The 23,930-nt window shown below is 39.1% G+C and overlaps 1 protein-coding gene across 2 annotated transcripts in view; it reads left to right on the top strand.

The window, feature by feature from the left end:
- The first annotated feature begins 1,283 nt into the window (after positions 1-1,283).
- ARHGAP32 (Rho GTPase activating protein 32) overlaps positions 1,284-23,930 on the top strand; it is a 116,680-nt gene continuing 94,033 nt past the window's right edge. For both annotated transcript variants that reach the window (XM_008142545.3, XM_028146907.2), the window contains exons 1-2: positions 1,284-1,488; positions 19,338-19,446. In XM_008142545.3, coding sequence (XP_008140767.2) covers positions 1,373-1,488; positions 19,338-19,446 — 225 coding nt within the window. In that variant the 5' untranslated portion in view covers positions 1,284-1,372. The remainder of the gene's footprint in view (positions 1,489-19,337; positions 19,447-23,930) is intronic.

The raw sequence follows: 23,930 nt of genomic DNA, 5'->3' as shown, positions 1-23,930 counted from the left end.
GCTGGCTGCTGGCCAGGGCCTTCCTTCATTCTGCGCTGCCCCCTGGTGGTCAGCGCATGTCATAGCGAGCGATCGAACTCCCGGTCTCCCAGTCGAACACCCGCTGTGACAATTTGCATATTAGGCTTTTATATATAAAGATTCCAAAACCGAATTTTGGTTTCTAGCAGAAATACATTTGATGACCACAGTCAGTAGATTAAAATAATACAGAGTTTTGAAGCAGCAAGATGAATACAGCAACACATTATGTAAGTTATAATTTTATAGGAAAGAAAAAAGTACAGTATTGTATAAATAAAGTCAGCTAGAAGGTCTCTTTTCCTTATTTTCAAGTGTGAAAATTCAAGGGTATCCCAGTGGATGCCTTTAAATTTTTTTTTTTATCTGATCAGATTTCATAGATAATCAGGGCTCCATTAAAGGGCAGAAACCTATGACTATCTGACATGTCAGTGGATGGCACCAGTATGGCCGATTTCTAAGTAACAGTGTGTTGATGCCTGTTATATAGATGCTATACTTTTCACTCAATTCCCAGAAAGTCATTTATTGCTGCTATTGGCACCTGTATATTAAATTATGTGCAAAAGTGTCACATGCTTTGTATTTGATACAATTTTTGCATGCTTTTTATTTGATATAATTGTCAACATCTTGTAACTTAGGATGCTTTTTGTTTTTTTTTTTTAAAGCCTTGGACAGACAAGCTTGGCTGTGAATGTCCTACTTTGGATACCTGAGCAAAGGTGTATATGGCAGTTATTGCTGAGGGGAAGGAAAGATGGGTGTGTTACATTGGAAGGCATGAGGTTGGCCCGGTCCCTAGACTTATCTTGTCTATAAATTGTGATCCTCCTTAACTGTGAGATCTATAACTGCGCCTCTCAGCGTGCTTGGCCCAGGAGAGCTTTACCCATAGCGTTATCTTTTCTAGTTTTCCAGTTTCTTTTTCTTACGTCTGAAATAGCAAAAAGATATAAGTGAGAAAAGCATGCATTTTGAGAACATCTAATGTTAAGTGGTCACGTTCAGTTAAGAAGAGACACATGGTGATGATGTAAATAATAAAGAAGGACTGAAAGCTCCCCTTGGTTGGGGCTCTGCATTGGGTTATGTAGGTCACCTCCCAGGGCCTCGGGCAGTGGGAGGGGTCTGATGTCACAGGTGTAGCAGTCAGTGCAGTGAGTATGCGGTGTGTGATTTCCTGTCTTACCCACTGTAATTAACCCGGTGCGTAATAGACTGTGGCCGGCATGGTCACATATCACTGGTGTACCGGCCACGCACCCGAGTGCAGGTAAATAGAGCTGAACAGCCTGAACACTGGCGTTCCTGCCTCCATGCCTTGAGGTACACGTGTGACGACAGGATGGAGACGGAGAGTGAGAGCAGCACTTCGGGAGATGACAGTGTCTTTTGGTTGGATTCTGAACTTGTCACCCAGGCGACTGACAGTGAAGGGGAAGGAAGGGAAGAAACCTGCAGGTAATTATGGAATCCCCAGTTCTCTCTCTCTCTCTCTCTCTCTCTCTCTCTCTCTTTCTCTTTCTCTCTCTCACCTTTCTGTTCACCTCTACGCCTCCTTCCCATCTTCTGTCTCTGTGTTTTCATCTCTTTTCAGTAAGACTTTCTGTTCTCCGGGGGACGGTTTGGTGCTGTAAGAGGACAGGTTTCTAGTTGTAGATCACGTTCTTCATTCCCCAGCTCGCCCTGAGCTTGTAAAATGCTTGAGAAATGACTTGTTGGAGCACCAGGAAGAGAGGGCGTCAGACAGGTTCTGGAGTGGCATTTCAGGAATTTCAGGTAGAGACTCGGAGTGAACTACTACCCCTTCCTGTGCCTGATTTGTATCGGAGAGATTTAATCTGAATTTGAATATAATAGGACTTTCTTTCTCTATTTTTAGAGTGTGTGTGTGTGTGTGTGTGTGTGTGTGTGTGTGTGTGTGTGTGTGTGAGTGCGCGCGTGTATGGCTGCTTTTGGTGCCTTTTTCGTGTGTATGAAACATTTTCATTAAGCATAAATTCATTATTTCATGGCTTTAATCCTTACTCTTGTCTCTGGCCTTATGGCTCCCTTCCCCTGCTTCCCCCCCCCCCCCATACACACACACACACACACACACACACACACACACACACACACACCCCAGCCTTGGTTTGGGATCTCTGGCTGTAACTCCACAAGTCTCCACGTTGGAGAAGGCCTCCTGATGAAGCAGCTCTCCAGGTTCCGTGGAGGTGAAGAAAGAGGTCTCACCCAGCCTGTGGATATGGGGCCATTTGTTCATTAATTCTGTTGCACTGGGACAGATTTTAGGAGGCTTGATTTTTGGCTTTTCTTTTTCAAAAAGGCTTAGCAGATTCAAGTTTTTTGGAGGCATGAACACAATCTCTGGAAGAGTGTGTAGTACAGATTATCACTGCCACCCACATGGGCAATTAAACATCGTTTATAATCTTACCTGTGAGTACGCGGGGAGGTGAACATACCATTATTTCCATCAGATCTTGTCTTTGTGTTTAGTGTTCAAAAAGAGTGTCTCTCTTTCTCAAGGTGACGGATTTCTGTATCCACAGGTTTCATTTTTTAAAGTCTAGGTTAAATGACAAAAGGGATTGGATATTAGGATCTCTTGATAACTCACACTAAATTAGATAATCAGTGGTTAAAACTAATAAGACGTACGTTTGAAATTTTGAAGAATAATTTAATGTTCAAAGGAACTATTTTATCAGCATCTGGAATTCTTGTGTGAACTTTCTCACTCTCTCCATGACTTTATTTAGCCTTTCTTTTTTGAGCGTGCCATTTTTCTCCCAAGGTTGCTGGAGTTACTCACATTCCTTAGTGTTCAGTGTGGTCATTCTCACGGCCCATCAGTAGGAGTGAAGTATTTATTTTGTTTGCATTGATACTGTTTGACCCGGTATTAAAATTGTGGGGTATTTGTCAAAGGAAGAAAACAACCTGGACTCTGTTGTTGTAATAGATTTGGTGCTGTGAGCCTCCATTAACTTGTTAGGCAACAAGAGCCTTCCTGGGCCTGAGCCCCGACTGTGAATAGAACCAGTGACCTCTTGTTTCCTGGGTCAGCGCTCAACCACTGAGCAACACCGGCCGGACAAGGATACTTCTCCCTGCAAGTTAGCACTGCGGGAAGTTGCCCAATCTCCTTCATGGCACTAGTTCAAAGGTGTCTACCACTGAGTCACCGATCTCTCATTTTCTAATCTCTTACTTGTAAAGCAGTGGTTCTCAACCTTTCTAATGCCGCGACCCTTTAATACAGTTCCTCATGTTGTGGTGACCCCCAACCATAAAATTATTTTCGTTGCTACTTCATAACTGTAATTTTGCTACTGTTAATGAATCATAATGGAAATATCTGTGTTTTCTGATGGTCTTAGGCGCCCCTGCTAGCGGTTCGCAAACGCTGTTGTAGAGGGAAGTTAATGTCGGAAAACACAGATATTTACATTATGATTCTTAACAGTAGCAAAATTACAGTTATGAAGTAGCAACAAAAATAATTTTATGGTTGGGGGGGTCACCACAACATGAGGAACTGTATTAAAGGGTTGCGGCATTAGAAAGGTTGAGAACCATTGTTGTAGAGGGAAGTTAATGTCTACCATTTCTCTATGGTAAGATAGTTCTTGGACTGAATATTTAAAGATCCTTAGAATAGAATATTCCTTAGGGATTATCAGAAGGGGAATGTGAGGCAGAAAAGGAAAAACAAATGTTTTCTTTTAAGAAAGAAAAATTTTACTCAGGAGTTGTTATATGCAGCGTACTAACCCAAATATGTTATACACAGAATATTCGTTATCTACTCCTTTACGGTAAGTCTTATTTTACCAGATAAAAAAATTAAAGCTCATAAAGCCAATTGACCTTATTGTTAGAATACAGTAGAGCAAAATTCTGAACCCAGGTATAACAGATGTTGAAAGTGAAAGACTAGTTTTAGAAAAGATTTTTGATATGTCTGCTGCTAAGTGTTAGGCTCTGGTCAGTAGTAATAACTCCTAGAAAATGTAACTGATAAGCTCAGTTCTGAAATTCCTTCTGTGAGGAGTTTTGAGCACCCATGATGTATAGATATGTAACCAATATAAAAGTGAGTTAATGTATACAATCATGTGACCTTGTAAAGCTATGACCTCCAGGATACCTAGCGATCATTTCTGACTCACAATCACAAAAGGTTCTAGTTCTTTGGCGTTTGAGGGTAGAAATGGTTATTATATAATCTTTCTTATTTTTTATAGAATCTTTCTTAGTCTTCTCTAACATTACATTATTGGCAGATAACATAGCCTGGCAAGTAGGACATATAGTTTGAAACAGTTACAGAGATGATATGGTGCATAATTGAACCACATTTTTAGAACTTGTATCTTTTTTTTTTTTTTTTTTTAATCCTCAACTGGGGACATGCTTAGAGTGAGAGAGAGAGGAAGAGAGAAGGAGAAAGAAAGAGAGAGAGAGAGATGTGAGAGAGAAACATCAATCAGTTAGTTGCCTTCTGTACGTGCTCTCAGTGAGGATCGAATCCAGCCCCAGGTATATGCCCTGACCGGGAATCAAACCCGCAACCTTTCGGTGCATAGGGTGATGCTCAACCAGCTGAGCCAAGGCAGAACTTGTATATCTTTAAAATCAGAGTCTGCAGATGCCCGGATCTCTCAATCAGATCTTCACTTGATCTCCATTGTAAGGTAATTGATTTTAAACGTTCTGACTTCAGTTAAACTAGATGATTTGGTGAACATATTTTAATTTTCTTGGCATGTCTATTGCTTTATAGCATCCCAGGACTAATCCAGTCCAGGAACTCGATTGGTTGGTTGCTGTATTCACGCTCTGCCTTATTTAAAACGGTACCGTAAGTTAGATGTTGCAGCAGCAGAAATAGGTAACGAGGGCTTGGAATGTGGTGTTATAGTTCTTCTCATTCTTGTAGTTTACTTTAATGGCTAAATTCTTCTGGAAGTTCCTGCTTTTAATACCATGACTGTTTCTTTGTCTTCTATAGGAATTCTTGATTTGGAAATTCTCAATCAGTTTTTATGGGCTTGGGAGGATAGAGAGGTAGCATTAGCAAGTAACTATCGCCATATATGCCAATATCATACTCTGAATCTACCTATCCTTAATAATCTATTATGTACAATACCAAAAAAGATGTGTATTTTGCAAAAAAGGTTATATTTATATTACTTGATAACCTTTTGTGTGTGATCTAGAGTATACTTTAGCCCTTCACATATTCTTTTAATACTAAATATAACTTTCACCTAACATACCCCTATCAGTGTTAGAAAAAAATAGTAAATTTAATTGTAAACAGCAGAGTCTTATGTGAACATGGCTTTATCTCAGAAAATTTTATGCCGTATTGGAGTATAGCCATTAGCCTGACTGCCGTTGTAATCTGTGAAATGAATCTGTCTTAATCATGGGGCATGCTAGTACAAGACTCTCTTGGTATTTCAGTCATTAAACTCTGCAATGGAATCTCAGGTGAGCCTTTTTTTATATCTGTCTGTATAAGGTTTTTGAAGTTCAAGACGGGACTTAGAGCACAGAAACTCCATAAAATTTCCTAGTTATTAAGTTGTTTATGCACAGTTAAAATTGAAAAACCTATTTTTCCTTAACTTTTGCATTCAACTCAAACATCAAACTCGCTCAAAACAGTCAATTGTATGTTCAAACTTAGTAAATAAAAATTTCTGAAACATTTAAAATTCTGTTTATAAATGTCATATACTCAGATTCCTTTTAAACATATCACGTGACTAGCCTAGCAAGATTACAATCAGAACAAACAAAACCTTTGTAAATATTTCATTTTAGCAGTTCAGGTATACTTTATTGTTCATTAATGATTAGCCTCCCTCTCCATGCTGACATATTTATGTATGTGTTTTCTCCATTATTAACGGAAAAATCAGATCATAGCCTCCACCCAAGTCTGCCGATTTTTCCTGCTATAGCTCCCTCTTTACTTCTCTTCTTCTCTCCCTCCTAAGATTTTCAGAATACTCCTGCTTCCTCTTTCTCTCAATTCCCTTCTGCCTAGATGAGACTTTCTGCATTCTTTATTTATCACCACTCTCCCCCACCACAATCATGGTTTTTTGTTGAGCTTTAATATTTTTTAAGGCATACCTCAGAGATATTGTGGGTTTGGCTCCAAACTACTGCAATAAAGTGAATATTGCACTAAAGCAAGTCACGTGACTGTTTTGGTTTCCCAGTGCATATAAGTTATGCTTACACTATACTGTAGTACCTGCCTTAATTAACAACACTTCATTGTTAAAAAATGCTAACTATCTCCAGGCTGGTGTGGCTTAGTGGTTGAGCATGGACCTATGAACCAGGAGGTCACAGTTGGATTCCTGGTCAGGGCACAAGCCTGGGTTGCGGGCCTAGTCCCCAGGAGGGGTCGTGCAGGAGGCAGACAATCAATGATTCTCTCTCAGCATCCATGTTTCTCTCTCTTTCTCTCCCTTCCTCTCTGAAATCAATAATAATAATAAAAAATGATAACTATCACCTGAGACTTTAGCTAGTGATAATCTTTTTGCCCGTGAGTGTCTTGCCTCTGTGTTGATAGTTGCGGACTGATCAGGGTGGTGGTTGCTGAGCGTTAGGGTTGCTGTGACAATTTCTCAGTGTACGATAACCATGAAATTTGCTGCATTGATGGACTCTTCCTTTCACGAATGACTTCTCTGTAGGATGTGATGCTATTTGATAACATTTACCCACAGTAGAACTTCTTGCAGAATTGGAGTCAGTTCTCTCAAACCCTGCTGCCGCTTCATCAACTCAGTTTGTGTAATATTCTAAGTCCGTTGTTGCTGTTTCAACAATCTTCACAGCATCTTCACCAAGGGTAGATTCCGTCGGGAGAAACCACGTTTCTTCTGCTCATCCATAAGAAGCAAGTTCTCACCGGTTCAGGTTTTGTTGTGAGATTGCAGCAGTTCATTCACATCTTCAGGAGGCACTTCTTTTCTAGGTTCCTTGCTCTTTCCACTGCATCTGTAGTTACTTCCTCCACCGAAGTCTTGAACCCTCAAAGGCATCCACGAGGTTTGAATCATTGAAAGCTCTTTCCGTGAATCACTGAAAGCTCTGAAAGGCACCTGGAATGGTGAATCCTTTCCTTCTGGTCTTCGATTTATTTTACCCAGATGCATCAGAGGAATCACTATCTATGGCAGCTTTAGCTTTATGAAATGTATTTCTTAAATAATAAAACCTGAAAGTCAAAATCCCTCCTTGATCCATGGGCTGCAGAAGGAATGTTGTGTTAGCAGGCATGGAAACAACATTGATCTTGTATATTTCCATCAGTGCTCTTGGCTGACCAGTACGTTGCAATTAGCAGAAATATATTTGCAAGGAATGTTATATTCTGAGCAGTATGTCTCAACAGTGGGCTTAAAATATTGCGTAAACCATGTTGTAAACAGATGTGCTGTCATCCAGGCTTTGTTCCACTTTGCAGAGTACATTTAGCATAATGCATACGGGCCCTAGTATTTTTGGAATGTCAGTGAGCATGGGCTTCAACTTAAAGTCACAAGGTGTGTTAGCCCCCAACAAGAGAGTCAGCCTGTCCTTTGAAACTTGTTTTTAAACTCAACAAAGACAAACAAACAAACAAAAACTCATAGACACAGACTTTAGTGTAATGGTTACCAGAGGGAAAGGGGATGAGAGGGTAAAGATGCATAATTTGCTGCATTGTAAAGGGGATCAAATATATGGTGATGGAAGAAGATCTGACTTAGGGTGGTAGACACACAGTGCGATTTACAGATGATGTATCATAGAATTGTACACTCGAAACCTATGTAATCTTATTAACCAATGTCACCTCTTTGAAACTTTAAAGCCAGGCAATGACGTCTCCTCTCTAGCTATAAAAGACCTAGATGGAATCTTTTTCCAAAATAAGTTGTTTTGTCTCCATGAAAAATCCGTTGTTCAGTGTAGCCACCCTCTTAATTATCTGAGCTAGATCTTCTGGGCAACTTGCTGCAGCTTCTACATCAATCACCACATGCTGAATTGCCTTGCACTTTTTTTTTTAAATATATTTTATTGATTTTTTACAGAGAGGAAGGGAGAGGGACAGAGAGCTAGAAACATCGATGAGAGAGAAACTTCGACCAGCTGCCTCCTGCACACCCCCTACCAGGGATGTGCCCACAACCAATGTACATACCCTTGACCGGAATCGAACCCGGGACCCTTCAGTCCGCAGGCCGAGGCTCTATCCACAGCCAAACCGGTTTCGGGTGCCTTGCACTTTTTAAAAAAAAAAAATTATTGATTTTTTTACAGAGAGGAAGGGAGAGGGATAGAGAGTCAGAAACATTGATTAGAGAGAAACATTGATCAGCTGCCTCCTGCGCACTCCCCACTGGGTATGTGCCCGCAACCAAGGTACATGCCCTTGACCAGAATTGAACCTGGAACCCCTTCAGTCCGCAGGCCGACGCTCTATCCACTGAGCCAAACCGTTCAGGGCTGCCTTGCACTTTTATGTTATGGAGAAAACTTCTTTCCTTAAGTCTCGTGAACTGCCCTCTGCCAGCTTCAGACTTTTCTTCTGCAGCTGCCTCCCCTCCCTCAGCCTTCGTGGCACTGAAGAGAGAGTTAGAGCCTTGCTCTGGCTTAGGCTTTGGCTGCAGGGAATGTTGTGGCTGGTTTGATTTTTCTACCCAGGCCACGACAGCATTCTCCATATCAGCGAGAAGGCTGTTTCACGTTGTCATTTGTGTGTTCCCTGGAGGAGTATTTTTGATTTCCTTCAAGAACTTTTTCTTTGCATTGACATCTTGGCCAACTGTGTGGCTCAAGAGGCTAGCTTTCAGCCTGTGTCGGCTTCCCACATGCCTTCCTCCCCGAGCTTAATCATTGCTAGCTTATGATTTATAGTGAGAGACGTGTGCCTCTTCCTTTCATGTGAACACTTAGAGGCCGTTATAGGGTTATTAATTGGTCCAATTTCAATGTTGTATCACAGGGACTAGGGAGGCCCAAGGAGAGGGAGAGAGATGGGGTGGAGCAACCAGAACAAACACATTTTTAAGTTTTTCGTCTTATATGGGCACAATTCATGGCACCAAACACTATTACAGTAGCAACATCATAGATCTCTGATCTCAGATCATCATAGCCAACATAACAGTAATGAAAAAGTTTAAAATTTTGTGCGAATTACCCAAAAATACCACAGAGACGTGAAGTGAGTAAGTGCTGTTGGGGAAATGGCACCGATAGACTTGTTCAATGCAGGGTTGCCGGAACCTTCAATTGGTAAAAAGCAGAATATCTGCGAAGCGCAATAAAGTGAAGCGCAATAAGGGGACGTGTGCTGTGTATTATTGTTCAGCGCTTTCTCTTGTTTCTTCTCCTTTTTCTCATTGTCCATCTTAATGTGTGTGTTCTAGCTCAGTTGTTATTTGGTTGATGTTTCCTTGAACATTTTGCTCAGGTAAGTCCTGAGTGATGTACTCTGATTTCTTGCATATACTAACATGCCATTTTGTTTTCTTTTTCTTTGTAGGTAACTTGTTTTTTTCTGTTTGTAAGGCTTTTAAGGTTTTGGGCTTTTTAAAAAATTTTTATTCTTAGTTATGTATATTTTATCATCAGTTCTTCATCTTGCAGCTCAGTGACTTCAAATCTACAGATTCTAGTATTCGTGTTAGGAAATTTTTATTATCTATTATTTCTTATTAGCTCTTTTCTATGTGTAATAATCTTCTCCTTGTAGAACCTATTTGTTATAGGCATATTATGTCTCCTTTATATATCCTTTATTTCATGCTGTATTTCTCGTTACATTTTTATTTTGTGATTTGAAGCATTTTTTGCACTTGCTCTGTGGGCCACTAATTCTATGTTCTTCTTTAATCTTCCACATTCAGTTTGAGTAAATAATTAATTTTTAAGGGTTCATAATCCTATCTAATAAAAGAGAAACATGCAAATCGACCTACCTCTGCTACGCCCACAAGCCACGCCCACCAACCAATCAGGAGTGAGTATGCAAATTAACCCAACCACGATGGCAGTTGATTTGCATATCGAGGCACAGAGCGAAGACTGAATACAGTGTAGAAGGAAGCCAAGCGCAGCAGAAGGGAGCGAAGCTGTGGAGAAGCAAGCGGGGTGGTGGAGAAGGGAGGGAAAAGCAAGCGGGGCTGCAGAGATGGGAGGGAAGCAAGCGGGGCGGCGGAGAAGGGAGGGAAGCAGGCGGGGTGGCGGAGATGGGAGGGAAGCAGGCAGGACAGTGGAGACAGCTGCAGGAAGCCCTATTTTTGCAGGAATCTTCTTGCAACGGGCCTCTAGTGATATATATAGAGAGATATAAACTGGCATATAACATTTATATACAGTTAGTCTCCCCTTATTCCATGGGGGATATGTTCCAAGACCCCGAGTGGATGCCTGAAACTGCATAGTATCAAGTTCTATATGTAATGTGTTTTTTCCTATACAACATATTTTTTCACTTAAAGAAAGCACATGGCTTCTCTTTGGCATATCCAGATTGCCATCATCACTCGTCTTGTGCTTTGGGGCCATTAATAAGTACAATAAGGTGACTTGAATACAAATGCTGCCATACCAGGACAGTCCATCTGATAACCGAGAGGGTTACTAAGTGACTAACGGTTGGGGGTCGTCTTCAGCATGGAGACTCTGGACAGAGGGGTGATTCACATCCCGGATGGGACAGACTGGGATGGTGCGAGATTTCATCACGCTATTCAGAATTGTGTGCAATTGAAAACTTATGAATTGTTTATTTTCTGGAATTTTCCATGTAATATTTTTGGACTACAGTTGCCCCTGGGTAACTGAAACTACAGAAAGTGAAACAACAGATAAGGGGGTACTACTGTAATAATAAATTAAGGTGAGTTTCTTATTCAGCTTTATTCATTTAGTGCACATATTCTGTTTATTCTGACTTTGAAGAATTTAGCTGCTAAGTAAATATCTACTATTCTCTGCCTCCTTCCCTTTTCTTACAGTGTTTCCTTTTATATATATACTAGAGGCCCAGTGCACAAAATTCATGAATGGGTAGGGTCCCTAGCAGCTGCCAAATGCGGGCTGGTGCCTCCCTTCCCCAGCTGCCTGCTGCTGGCCGGGGCCTTCCTTTGTTTTACGCCGCCTCCTGGTAGTCAGTGCATGTCATAGTGAGCAGTCGAACTCCTGGTCGGTCGAACTCCCGAGAGGACACTTTGTATATTAGGCTTTTATATATGTGTGTGTGTGTGTGTGTGTGTGTGTGTGTGTGTGTGTGTGTGTATATGTATATGTATATATATATATATATATATATATATATATATATATATATTGATTTCAGAGAGGAAGGAGAGAGAGAGAGAGAGAAAATCAATGATGAGAATCACCGATTGGCTGCCTCCTGCACACGCCTTACTGAGATCAAGCCTGCAACCCAGGCATATGCCCTGACTGGGAATTGAACCATGACCTCCTGGTTCATAGGTCAATGCTCAATCACTGAGCCACACCCACTGGGCTACAATATTTTCTTTCATCGTCGCATGATGCATATAGCATCTGCCTTGCTTCTCTTAGTTACAAACACTCACATTAGGAGCCCTAGTCCTTCTAATTGGTTGTTAAATTTCTTTCCAGGTAATTTCCCAGGTTTTATTAATTCCTTGGAGGGCAGATCTCTCCTTTGTTGTGGAGAGAAGTGGGAGTGTAACCTTGAACCTTTGGTTTCTCAGTCAGTATACTCCCACTTGCTTTTTTTCTCCCAGAAGCTCATCAAGATCTCTGGCTGGCCGATCCCATGCATGCCTTTCTGCTAAAGATTTGCTTTTATTAGCTTACTGACTTTTCAGAAAGTGGGAGAAGGAGACATCTGTTCCTCTACATATATGCGGACTTGATGGCAAGTCTACTGGAGTTTTTTCATGGCTCTGAGAGGGAACTTTTGTCTGGGATCTGTCCCCCTGTCCAGTGGTCCTTAGAGATGGGGTTGGCTTGTGTCAATGTCTTCTCCAGGCTGGAAAGTGGGATATTCCAGGAGAAAATGGTCTATCCCATCGAAGTGACTGAGATGCGTTCATGAGTTTCAATTTTTCTATCTGCAAAACAGGGCTAATAATAGTGGATCAGACAGTAACCATTTATAACGGAAGGAAAGGTGCCATTTTTAAGAGCAACAAAAAAGGTAGAATAATCAATAATAAACTTAATAAAGAACTCTAAGACCTATATAAAAATCTAAAACATTACTAAATGTTTTGAACAAATGAAAACTGTACCTTGTTCATTGCTGGGAATATTCAACATCATGAAAATGTCAATTTATTATAACTTTAGTGTGCTAATAAGAATGCTTTTTAAAAACCTAGATAGATTGATCTAGAAATAAATTGATCTTGGCTTAATAACTTAGGCAAGAAACCTTTTCAGGAAAATATAAAAAGCAAGTATTGCTCTGGCTAGTGTGGCTCAGTTGGTTGGGTGTTGTCCTGGGCATTGAATGTTGCCAGTCCATTCCTAATTGAGGCACCCGCTCAGATTGTGGGCTCGATCACCAGTAGGGGGCGTGCAGGAGGCAGCCAGTTGATGTTCTGCTTGCACATTAAAGTGTCTCTCTCTCCCTCTCTCTTCCTCTCTCTCAAAATCAATAAAAAATCTTAAAAAAAAAAAAAAAGGAAGAAAAAGCAAGGATGGTGGATATGACTAGTGCAACCAGATATTATACTTAGAAAATCTCAATAATTAAAACCTTGTGGTATTGTCATGAATAGTAGGCATAATGGGGTAGAATGGAAAGCTTAGAAATATACTCAAATAGACATGGTAAAGATGCCTTCTCAAAAACCAATGGGATAGAATGTACTAGTCAATAAATACTTTGTGGGAAACTGGATGCGCATCTGTAGAAAATAAAATTGGAGTTCTACCTCATACCAAGGATAAATTCCAAATGATCAAAGATATAAGTATATTAAATGAAACCATAAAATTTTAAAAAGAAAACATGGGAAAATTTAAAAAATTATTTTGGATCAGAGTAGGCATTTTTGAACTATGATTTAAAATGCAAACCAATAAAAGAAAGGGTTGTGAAATTCAGCTATATTAAATATAAAACATATGTATTATAAAAAAACAAAATGAGCAAGGACAAATGATATCCTGGAAAAACACACAGATAAAGAACTAATCTGTTTAATATACGTATAAAGAACTAAAAATAGATTTAAAAAAGGCTAACGACCCAGTAGAAAAATGGGCTAATGCATGAAAATTATTTTTCATTGATGAGAATTCTCAGATATACTTGTGCATGTGTAGTAGTAACATATTAACAATCTTATTGTAGCATTGTTTGTAATAGCAAAAGGTTGGAAATAATTCAAATATTATTCAGTAGCGGACTGGTTAAGTAAGTCATGGAATATCTATTTAGTGAAAACAATAAGGAAGCTCCTTATATACTAACTAGAAGCCCAGTGCATGCACGGGGGTGGGGGGGAGGGGATCCCTCAGCCTGGCCTGCGCCCTCTTGCAGTCGGGACTCTTCGGGGGATGTCCACCTGCCTGCTTGCTGCTCCTTACTACTGCTCAGCTCGCTGCTCCTTAGCTCTGCTATGGAGCCTGGAGAGGCTCCCGCCACGAGCCCGGCTTCTGGCTGAGTGGTGCTCCCCCTGTGGGAGCGCACTGACCACCAGGGTGCAGCTCCTGCTTTGAGCGTCTGCCCCCTGGTGGTCAGTGCGCATCAAAGCGACTGGTCATTCCATGGTTTGGTCGATTTGCATATTAGGCTTTTATTATATAGGATGTGGGAAGTTCTCCAGGGCATATTAGAAAACTATGCAACAGTGTGTACACATACTTTTTATGTGAAAAGTAGGGTGGCAATGGAGGAATAAAACTTACTCTCCTTTTTTTACACAGAGTAGCGTATTTACACATTGCTTTTATATTTTGTTTTGTGTGGATATATTCTTTAATATATATGAACAATCTCTCTATATATGTGTTTATATATACAGACATAGTTAATTGCACTTTGCTGATACTGTTTTTTTACAAATTGAAGGTAAGACCCTCTGTCAGCAAAAAGATTATGACTCACTGAAGGTTCAGGTGATGGATAGCATTTTTTAGCAATAAAGTTTTTTGTGCTTTTTTGTTGTCAATTCTCACCTGAGGATATTTTTCCTCATTGAATTTTAGAGGGAGTGGCAGGGAGGCGGGGTGGGGGAGGGAGAGAGAGGGAGAGAGGGAGAGAGAGAGAGAGAGAGAGAGAGAGAGAGAGAGAGAGAGAGAGAGAGAAAGAGAGAAGAGAGAGAGAGAGAGAGAGAAGAGGGAGAGGGAGAGGGAGAGGGAGAGGGAGAAGGAGAGGAAGATCATTGTGAGAGAGACACATTGATTGGGCTGGGGATCAAACCTGCATTCCAGGTATGTGCCCTTGACTGGGAATCGAACCTGCCATCCTTCAGTGTTCTGGTTGAAGCTCTAACCACTTAGCATACCTGTCAGGACAGCAATAAATTTTTAAAATCAAGTTATGCACTTTTTTTTAGACATAATGTTATTGTGCAACCCAGTAGACTACAGCATAATGTAAACGTAGCTTCTATATGTATTGGGAAACAAAAAATATGTGTGGCTCAATTTATGAAACGATAATTAATGAAACTATAATTAATCACTTTAAGGGTTAAATAAGTCCATAATTTAAAGAGAACAAGAGTCAAATAAATAGATATTAAGTGTTTATGGTGTTGATTCATTGTTACATAACCCAAGGCATATAAACAATTTTTATACCTTTTAAATAAATGTGTAACATTTGCCAGTAAACTGTTATTTAGATACAATTTGCATATCATAGTCCACAAGTCATAAGCATATATAACTTGAAGAATTTATATAGGTGTATATACCCAGGTAACACAACACAGTCAAGATATAAATTATTTCCAGCACTTCACAAGCCCCTTGCCTCTCCTAGTCAGTACCTCACCCAAAGGAACATTATTCTGACTTCTGTCACAATAGATTATTTTTGTTTGTCTTTGAACTCAATGTAAATAAAATTATACAATAGGTACTCCTTTTTTCAGCTTTATTGAGATATGATTAACATATTACATTGTGTAAGTTTAAGGCAAAACAGTGAGATGTGTTTCTTAATTTCCAAACATTTGGGAGAATTTGCAGTCATCTTTTTTGCAGTAATTGATTTTTAGTGTAATCCTATAAGGGTCACAAATCACTTCGTAATTTAAATTCTTTGTTGAGGTTTACTTTATTGTCTACGTATTGTCTCTTGATAAATGTTTCAGATGTACCTGAAAAGAATGCATATTCTGTAGTTGGGTTTAATGTTCTATGTTAGTTCAGATTGGGATACTGATTTCAAATGTTCTGAATATTTATGACATTTTTTTCTGTTTGATTATTCTGTCAGTTACTGAGAAATGTTTATTAAGATCTGCAACTGTAATTGCGGGTTTATCTCCTTTCCTTTTAGTTCTTTCAGATTTGCTTTATGTATTTTAAAGCTGTGTTATTTGTCACATACAGGTTTTATTATATCACCCTGTTCGTTTGACACATCATTGTGAAATGTGTTTCCTTTATCTATTTTAATGGACTTTCTTTTAGTCCACTTACTTGTTTTTGAGGTATAATTCACATACTAAAATTCATTCTTTTAAATTCTGCAATTAAATGGTTTTTAATATATTCACAAAGTTATACAACTACCACCATTACCTAATTGTGAACATCCCAGAAAGAAATCTCCTGTTCATTAGTAATAGTTCTCCCATATCCTCCTACCTTGAGTCCCTGGCAACCACCAATATACTTTCTGTCTCTATGGATTTGACTAATCTGGACGTTTTGTTTATATGGAATCAAATAATATGTGGCCTTTTGTGTCTGACTTCTTTCATTTAGCAAAAGGCTTTTACTATTCATCCATGCGGTGGCATGAATCAGCACTTCATTCTTTGTTTCAATAGCTGGGTAATTTTATTGTATGGACCTGGTAGATTTTGTTTCTTCATTTCTCAGTTGATGGACACTTTGGTGATTCAGACTTTTTGTCTATTATGAATAATATGGGTATGAATATCTATGTACAAGTTCTTGGTGGATATATGTTTTTATTTTTCTTAAATACCTAGGAATGGAATTGCTGGATCATACGGTATTTGTATTTTGTGAAACTGCCAAACTGTTTTCTATAGTGGCTGTGACTTTTAAATTTCTACGAGCAATGAGTGAGGATTCCAGTTTCTCCACAAGCTTGCTTACTAGTGCATTCAATTTAAAAACTACAGTAATGTACTGGGATTGAAATTTGCCATCTTGATTTTTTTTTTTATTTGCCTTTTTCATTCTTTGTGCCTTTATTCTTTCCTGCTTTCTTTTGGATTTTCCAAAATGTTCTCCTCTATCAGATTTTTAGTTATACATTTATTTATTATTCTTTTAGTGGTTACCATAGAGATTGCAACTTTTATCTTTGACTTATTGCATTCTCTAAGATTGGACTTACTTCACTTCTGAATAAATAGAGGACTCTTAAACTGTGTGCATGTACATTTTCCAAGTCTCTGTGCTTTATGTTTATTGTAAACCTCTGAGGATATTATTTTTGTGTGTGCATTAGTTTTAACACCACTATTTACTTAAATTTCCCCACATTTTGTTCTTTATTGTATTCTTTGCTCATTTCTGTAGTTCTGGGGTCAGTTTCTTTTGGTGGGAATAATGCTCCTTTTATTTTCCGGTTCTTCTGGTGGGAAATTCTTTCATCTTTTATTATTTGAAAATAACTTATTTTACATGATTTTACAAGGAGGAGAGTTCTAGGCTGGCAGTATTTTTCCTTTTATTAAGTTTAAGATTTACTCCATTATCTTCTCATTTCCATTAAAATGTCCTCTTGCATTGTTATTATTGCTTCTTTGAAGTCAACTTGTTTTGTTTTTTTTAAAATTTAAAAAATATATATTTCTATTGATTTCAGAGAGGAAGGGAGAGGGAGAGAGAGTTAGAAACATCAATGATGAGAGAGAATCAGTGATCGGCTGCCTCCTGCACACCCCCTACTAGGGATTGAGCCTGCAACCCAGGTATGTGCCCCAGACTGTGACCGAACCGGGGACCCTTGAGTCCGAAGGCCGACGCTCTATCCAGTGAGCCAGACCAGCTAGGGTTCAACTTGTCTCTTATTCTCTAGCTGTTTTTAAGAATATCTTCATTTTGTTTTGTTTTTTAAATAGATGCTTTTTAAAAATCCTGCTTGAGGACTTCTTCAATCTGTAGTTGGATGACTTTCATCAGTTTTGAAAAGTTTTCGGCCATTATTTTGCAAATATTCCTTTTGTCCCTTTCTCTCTTTCATTATATTTCTTATCTCTGAGTTGATAGTTTTAGACATATTTGAGATATGTCTAAGTCTCTTGTGTTTTATGTATTTCTGTTCCAATTGTCTTTGTTCTTCAGTGTAGAACCATCTGCTAGTTCACTAATCCTCTCTTTAGCCATGTCCATTGTTCTGTTAAACCCATCCATTGAGTTCTTAATTTGAGATATTTTATTTTTAGGATGAACATTATTTTTATTTTTCATAATTATAATTTTCTTTTGAAGTACTTTATCTTTTCATCTATTTTATTATAAACATACTTTTCTCTGAACCCATTAATTATAAATATTTTTAACAGCTTGATACTGAATTCTTCTTACCAGTTGTGTCTCTCTCTTCTACCCATGCCTTGTCCTGGTGATTGCTTGTGATTTAGATCATCTTGGATATTCCTGTCTTTCCTTAGAGTTTAGGCTAGTAGGGGGTTGCCACAAGACCTCAGTTTTTTGATGGATTCAAGAAAAGTTATGATTTCATAGATTATCTGTCTTGTTAGGCTGGAAATGCTGCTTTTTACAGCTTTGTAGAAAGCCAGAAATCTGTCATAGCCATTTTTAAGTCCCTTTCTTATAATTCTAAAATCCGAATCAAACGTGACTCTCTGTTTTTACTGTGTGTTTTTTTTCCCCCCTCAAAATTTGTTCATTTGTTCCTGTTTTCTTAAAGCTTGTATAATTGTCATCTACCAGACAAGGTGGATGAAAAATTTGCAAGGGGCCTATAGAATGTTATTTTCCTCTGAAGAGAGTTAATTTTTCTTCTGACAGTTCTGATCATGCCCGAGGCTTGGTTTGGGGCTTGGTTTGAGCTTGTCTGTTGCTATTTTGTCCTTAGTCCTGAGGCATGGCTTTTCTGGCGTCTCAGATGAGAGTCCAGGCTTTTTTGTTTTGTTTGTTTGTTTTCAGTGCCCCTCTGTTTTGGGCAGTGCTTGCTTGCCAACCTCCATGTCCTCAGCATGGCTAGCCTGTGAAATGTCTGCTGGGCCCATTAGTTACCCAGCAGCTGTTTTTTGATAGGTTTCTTGGCATCTTGTCCTACATACTTACAAGCTGGGGAATCAGTTAACAATTTGAGGGGAATTTCCATGTCTATTTTTGGACTCTTCCTCTACAGGTCTTTGAGAGGGGGCATTTTTTACCCTGAATGCCCATCTGCTTTGGCGACCCCAACATCCAACCTCTGCCTCTTCAGCCTAGTTACGCTATAAGATTATCATAGGCTTTTGTTTTCAATCATTGATTTGTATAGTCTGTTATACAAAAAGAATGATTAAATATGGAATTTGCTTCCTGGGTTTTCTTCTCTCAATGAATGTAGTCCCAGATATTCTATTTGTATTGATTGCTTTCTTGTGCCTTCAGGCAAGAAGCTTTATATGTTTTGTCTAATATTCATAGTTATTCTCCTTGAGAGTGCTAGTTTAATACACTGTCCTCCATAAATTGGGGAAGAAAAGTACTGTATCTGTCCCTTCATCCTGAAATTTTATTAATGCTTAGCACAGTTCTATAAATATTGACCGCTGTTGCAAATCTTTTCAAGGTACCAACTATGTTGAACTGATAAAAATCAGTCCTTATATAATAATTATCACAGATCGTAAAGGTTAACGAGTTAAAGACCTTAGTTTTATCTCCTGGAATAAAAGCAGGTGTTTGATGCACCAGAAAAGATCTCCGAAAACTAGAGTAGAAGTAGAGGAACAATACCAGCCACCAAAGCTCTTTTAATTAAACTTTAAATCTCACATAATTTTCTGTTCTTTGAATTGTAGTCATGGAAAAGTTTTTATAGAAGCATAAATTCTTATCAAAGTCTCTCATGTTTTGATCTCTAGGAAGATGAAGTCCTCGGTACATTCTGAAGAGGATGATTTTGTTCCAGAACTACACAGAAACGTCCACCCTCGAGAGCGGCCCGATTGGGAGGAAACACTGAGTGCAATGGTAAATCAGTGTTCTGAATGTGGATGCATGCATTTTTAAAAATATATTTTTATCGATTTCAGAGAGGGAGTGGGAGAGGGAGAGAGAGAATACGTCAATGATGAGAGAGAATCATTGATTGGTTGGCCTCTGCACACCCCCTACTGGGGATCAAGCCCACAACCTGAGCATATACCCTTGACTGGAATGGAACCCAGGACCCTTTGGTCTGCAGGCTGATGCTCTATTCACTGAGCCAAACCGGCTAGGGCAAATAATTGTTAAATAAAGAGTAAAATAAAATTGGAAATGCATCTCTTCCTGAAATGGATGTTTTGCAATTAGTTTATATGTTTATGGGTAAATGTCACTTATTGCTGGAATGGATGCATGCATATTTTACTTCCATAAGAAAGAGGAGCTGAAGAAGCACTACTTACAGAAAATGTGTTGCTGTTGCTGCTTTGTTCTTTTATTGAGCAAATAATTTATTCCAGGAGCTGGTTTAGACTCTGTGGGTAGAACCCTGAACAAAACACACACATTTCCTGCCTTCGTGGAGCTTATATTTTAACAGGGTAGGAGGAAATGTAATTAGTTAAATATATAAGATGCCAAGTGGTGGTATGTGCTATTGTAGAAAATGAATGCAGAGTAGCAGGGTTCCAGAGGGTAGGGCAGTGTGAAAGGATAGTTGCTAGTTATGCAGGGTGGGCACAGACGGCCTCTGGGCGGTGACTTCTCTGGAACAGATCATTTCAGGCAGTGGAAGACAAGTTAAAGTGTGAGGGCAGGGGATTAAAAAGCATTGGATCAGACCCCCCCAAACAGGACATGTGGCTGAAATTGAGCCAGGGGCAAGTGAAAAGGAGATGAGGTCAGAGAAGGGGTTTGGGTGGGTGGAGAGCAGATCATGTAGTTTCTTGTAGTCCATCAGAAGGTCTTTGGTTTTTTATGCTGAGGGGGAGAGAGAAACCACTGGAGGATTTTTGGCTGAAAAGTAACATAATCTGGCTTAAAAATGTAAAGGGAGTCTCTGGTTGCTGTGAATAGGCTAAATGGGGAGGGAAAAGAGGAAATAAGGAAACCAGTTAGAAGATTACTGTAATAGATGAACGATAATGACAGCTTGAACCAGGATGGTAGAAAAATGGTTAGATTCTGGATATAGTTTTACAGATAAAGCCAACCGTTTTGGCTGATGAATGGGATACAGAGAGTGAGATAAAGAGAAGTCAAGGGTGACTTCAAGTGTTTTTGGCCTGGTCAACCTGAAGAATGGAGTTGACATTCACTGAGATGTTGGGAAAGCAGTTTTTGTTGGGGGATTAGGTGGAACAATCCCATGCAGTATTGTTTTCCACATAAATTTAAAATACCCATTTAATCCATTATAACATTACGTAATTCCGGTCTCTTAATAAGAACAATGAAATCTTTCTGTGGAAAGTAACATTTTATTTAATTGTAATCAAAAGTTAGTGTTTCTCATCATGAGAATTGAATGCGAATGTTCATCTGTCAATGCAGATCAGTAATGAGATTTTACATATTTCATTTTTGAAAATGCCTTTTCACTCAGATATGTACTGCCAAATACTGACATCTTTGAGCATATGATTTTAATTGAGCGTATTCATTGCTTAGAAGGCATTTCCAGAATTCTATTAGATTTTTCGTTTAATATTTGCCTTTTAGCATAACATTGCAAACTTCCATTTGAAGGTTAGAAGCAACGCCTCAGTTGCACAGTTAAGTGGATTCTGCAATATGGAAATTTACTTTGCCTTTGCATCGTATTCTGAAAAAGCCTGCTGGAAGTGTAGTTTGAGCTTGGAAAATATATGCACTGCAAGTTGATACGGTGATGGAGATCTCCGATCTTGGTTTCATGTTTGGAGTATGTATAGCAGCTCATGATTACTTGCCATTCTGACAGTATTACCCCAGTGTCAGTTTTGCCTTGTAATTTTAGGTAAACTTTATTAAGAAATAGCACCAGATGTGCAGCGAAAGCTAATTACAAAGGCCATTTAGTGTTCAGTAACAGAGGTTGAAAGGATGTCCAGGCCTTTCTCTGCTCCACACATGCTTTTTGCCCAAGTCAGTTTTAATGTATCTTAGTAGATTCCACTTCAGGTTGTACTGGACTAATGTTTGCTGAGCTTATTTGAGAATAGTGTCACCTGTAGTTTCCCCATGCAGCCTGTTCGTAGGAGCTAATTCTTGAGCCACTTTAAACTTGGCATTGACTCCTCTGCCATTGAGCAATATTGGCTCTTCATCAAGAGTCAAGGAAAACCAACTGCAGTCATTTGCCATGTTTTTTTTTTTTTTGTTTTTTTTAATATACTATTGATTTTGCTCCCAATAACCTCAACTCTTCAAACAGCCGTTCTGACCAAAAGGCTAATAGGCTTAAACAGCTTGTTTTCTCTGGATGCATTTCTTTGGCGGCTGCAGTCAAATACGATTGAATGGGTTTACCACTGGTAAGTGGTAAATGACTTTCCTTGTTAGCTAACCAATGAGCTACCTGGAAATTTATTTTGGATGCGATCTTGTTTCTGTTTTTGTGAAGAAGTCCTCTGTGGTGGTAATAACCTTTTAGAATTTTTGAATTTTTCAGATCATGGCTTTCCTGTTAGTTGAGAATATTGTGATGAGTGCAGAGTTTGGTAATATTGATGTATATTCTGTCTTTCAGCACAACTGTAGTGTCACTGGGTAAAAAGCACAATGTGCTACCATCTGATTTGCTAACAAAACCCATACTCTTCTGTGCCTTAAAAGCGTGACATTCAAAGTGCACTTGTCTCTTCTTTGCTTATTTTTACATGATCTGTATGAAGTGGTAATTTTAAAAGTGTGGTATGGTGATACCTGTGAAACTTGAAACGCAGTTGAATTATAATCCAACTAGAGGCCCGATGCATGAAATTTTTGCAAGGGGCTTGGCCCTCGCAGCCACGGCGGCTTGCCTCAGCCCTTGCAGCCCCGGCTTCGTCCAGAAGGACATCTGGAAGGTCGTTTGGCTATCCAGTCTAATTAGCATATTATGCTTTTATTATCATAGATACTGCAGTTTATGGTGTGCTGACCCGCAGTATGGATTGATGAGAGTGCCACGCAAGGTCTCTCGCAGCTACTCAGCCCTGTCATTGTAACATGAGAGCAGCCACAGATAATACATTAATGAGTGTAGCTGTGTCCCAATAAAATGTTATTTGTGGACACTGATATTTGAATGTCATGTAATTTTCACATGTCATTAGATAATCATACTTCTTTTGATCCTCCTGCCCCCAACATTAAAAAAAGGTAAAAAAACACTTTTAGCTTAATGAGTTGCACAGAAGCAGGCAGTGGGTGGGTTGGCCCTGGATTCTTGTTATATAATTGTAACTTAAGAGGTAAGACTCTCTTAAGCCTTTCAGACAGAAAATGGTTTTATTTTACTTCTCATATGTTATTCATATCTCTCTTGTAATACTCTTCATCCTAGTTGGCTAGTCATATCTCTATTGTAATACCAACTCTCATCCTAGTTGGCTGTTTTCCTTACTATATTGTGAGATCTCTGAGGAGGCATAGACATCATTTTATATTCATTTTACTGAAGGATGAAGTTTAGAAGAGAATATAAGCATGACTCTCAGACAAATATAAAATGAACACATACCAAAGGGATTTAACTCATTAATTAATGACGGAATCAGTCAAGTGTTACAACTAGTTCAAAGGAGAATTCGATGTTACAGACCAATCGTGTTAAAACTGGTGCAGAGGGATGCAAAGACTGGCAAAACTGTTCAGTTCCACTGGGCACAGTTTGCATTTTTATGGGCAGGACTTCTTTGTGCTATGAGTTTTCTACAAGTTCACTTTTCTGCGGAGGTGTACAATAGCCAGGCAAACAAAGCACACACCACACCCCTGTGGAATCAGGTAATCCCTGGAGGTGCCAGCATTCCATTGAAAGGATATTCAGTAATCTCTGCCATTTTTAAACCTTCCACATTTCCCCCCTACAATTCTTATAACCTCCCCATAACCTACATTGAATTTATTGAATGGGAAGAAAGGTGTTATCTGTTATTATATGGTGGTTTGTATTAAAATGTCACACGCTGCATACATAGAAAGCTAGTGAATTATCCTTTTTGGAGTCCACATTGATTTGTTTATGGAAATTACCAGTAATATCATACTAGAGGCCCGATGCACGAAATTCGTGCAAGAGAAGGCCTTTCTTCCCCCGGCTGCCGGCTTCCCTCTGGCACCTGGGACCCGGGCTTCCCTCACAGCCCTGGCTTCATCCGGAAGGTTGTCTGGAAGGACGTCTGGTCTAATTAGAATATTACGCTTTTATTATTATAGATGTGGTAGCACCTTATTGTATTATTATTTTGGTATTCTAATTTTTTCATGTGTATGTTTTTTTGTTTTGTTTTGTTTTTTTTTAATTCTCACTTGAGGATCTTTTTCCCATTGAAAGATATCCT

Source organism: Eptesicus fuscus, chromosome 23, assembly GCF_027574615.1.
Source record: "Eptesicus fuscus isolate TK198812 chromosome 23, DD_ASM_mEF_20220401, whole genome shotgun sequence".
Lineage (NCBI taxonomy): Eukaryota > Metazoa > Chordata > Mammalia > Chiroptera > Vespertilionidae > Eptesicus > Eptesicus fuscus.
Note: the sequence above shows the minus strand (reverse complement) of the source record. Positions and strands in the feature narration are given on the sequence as shown.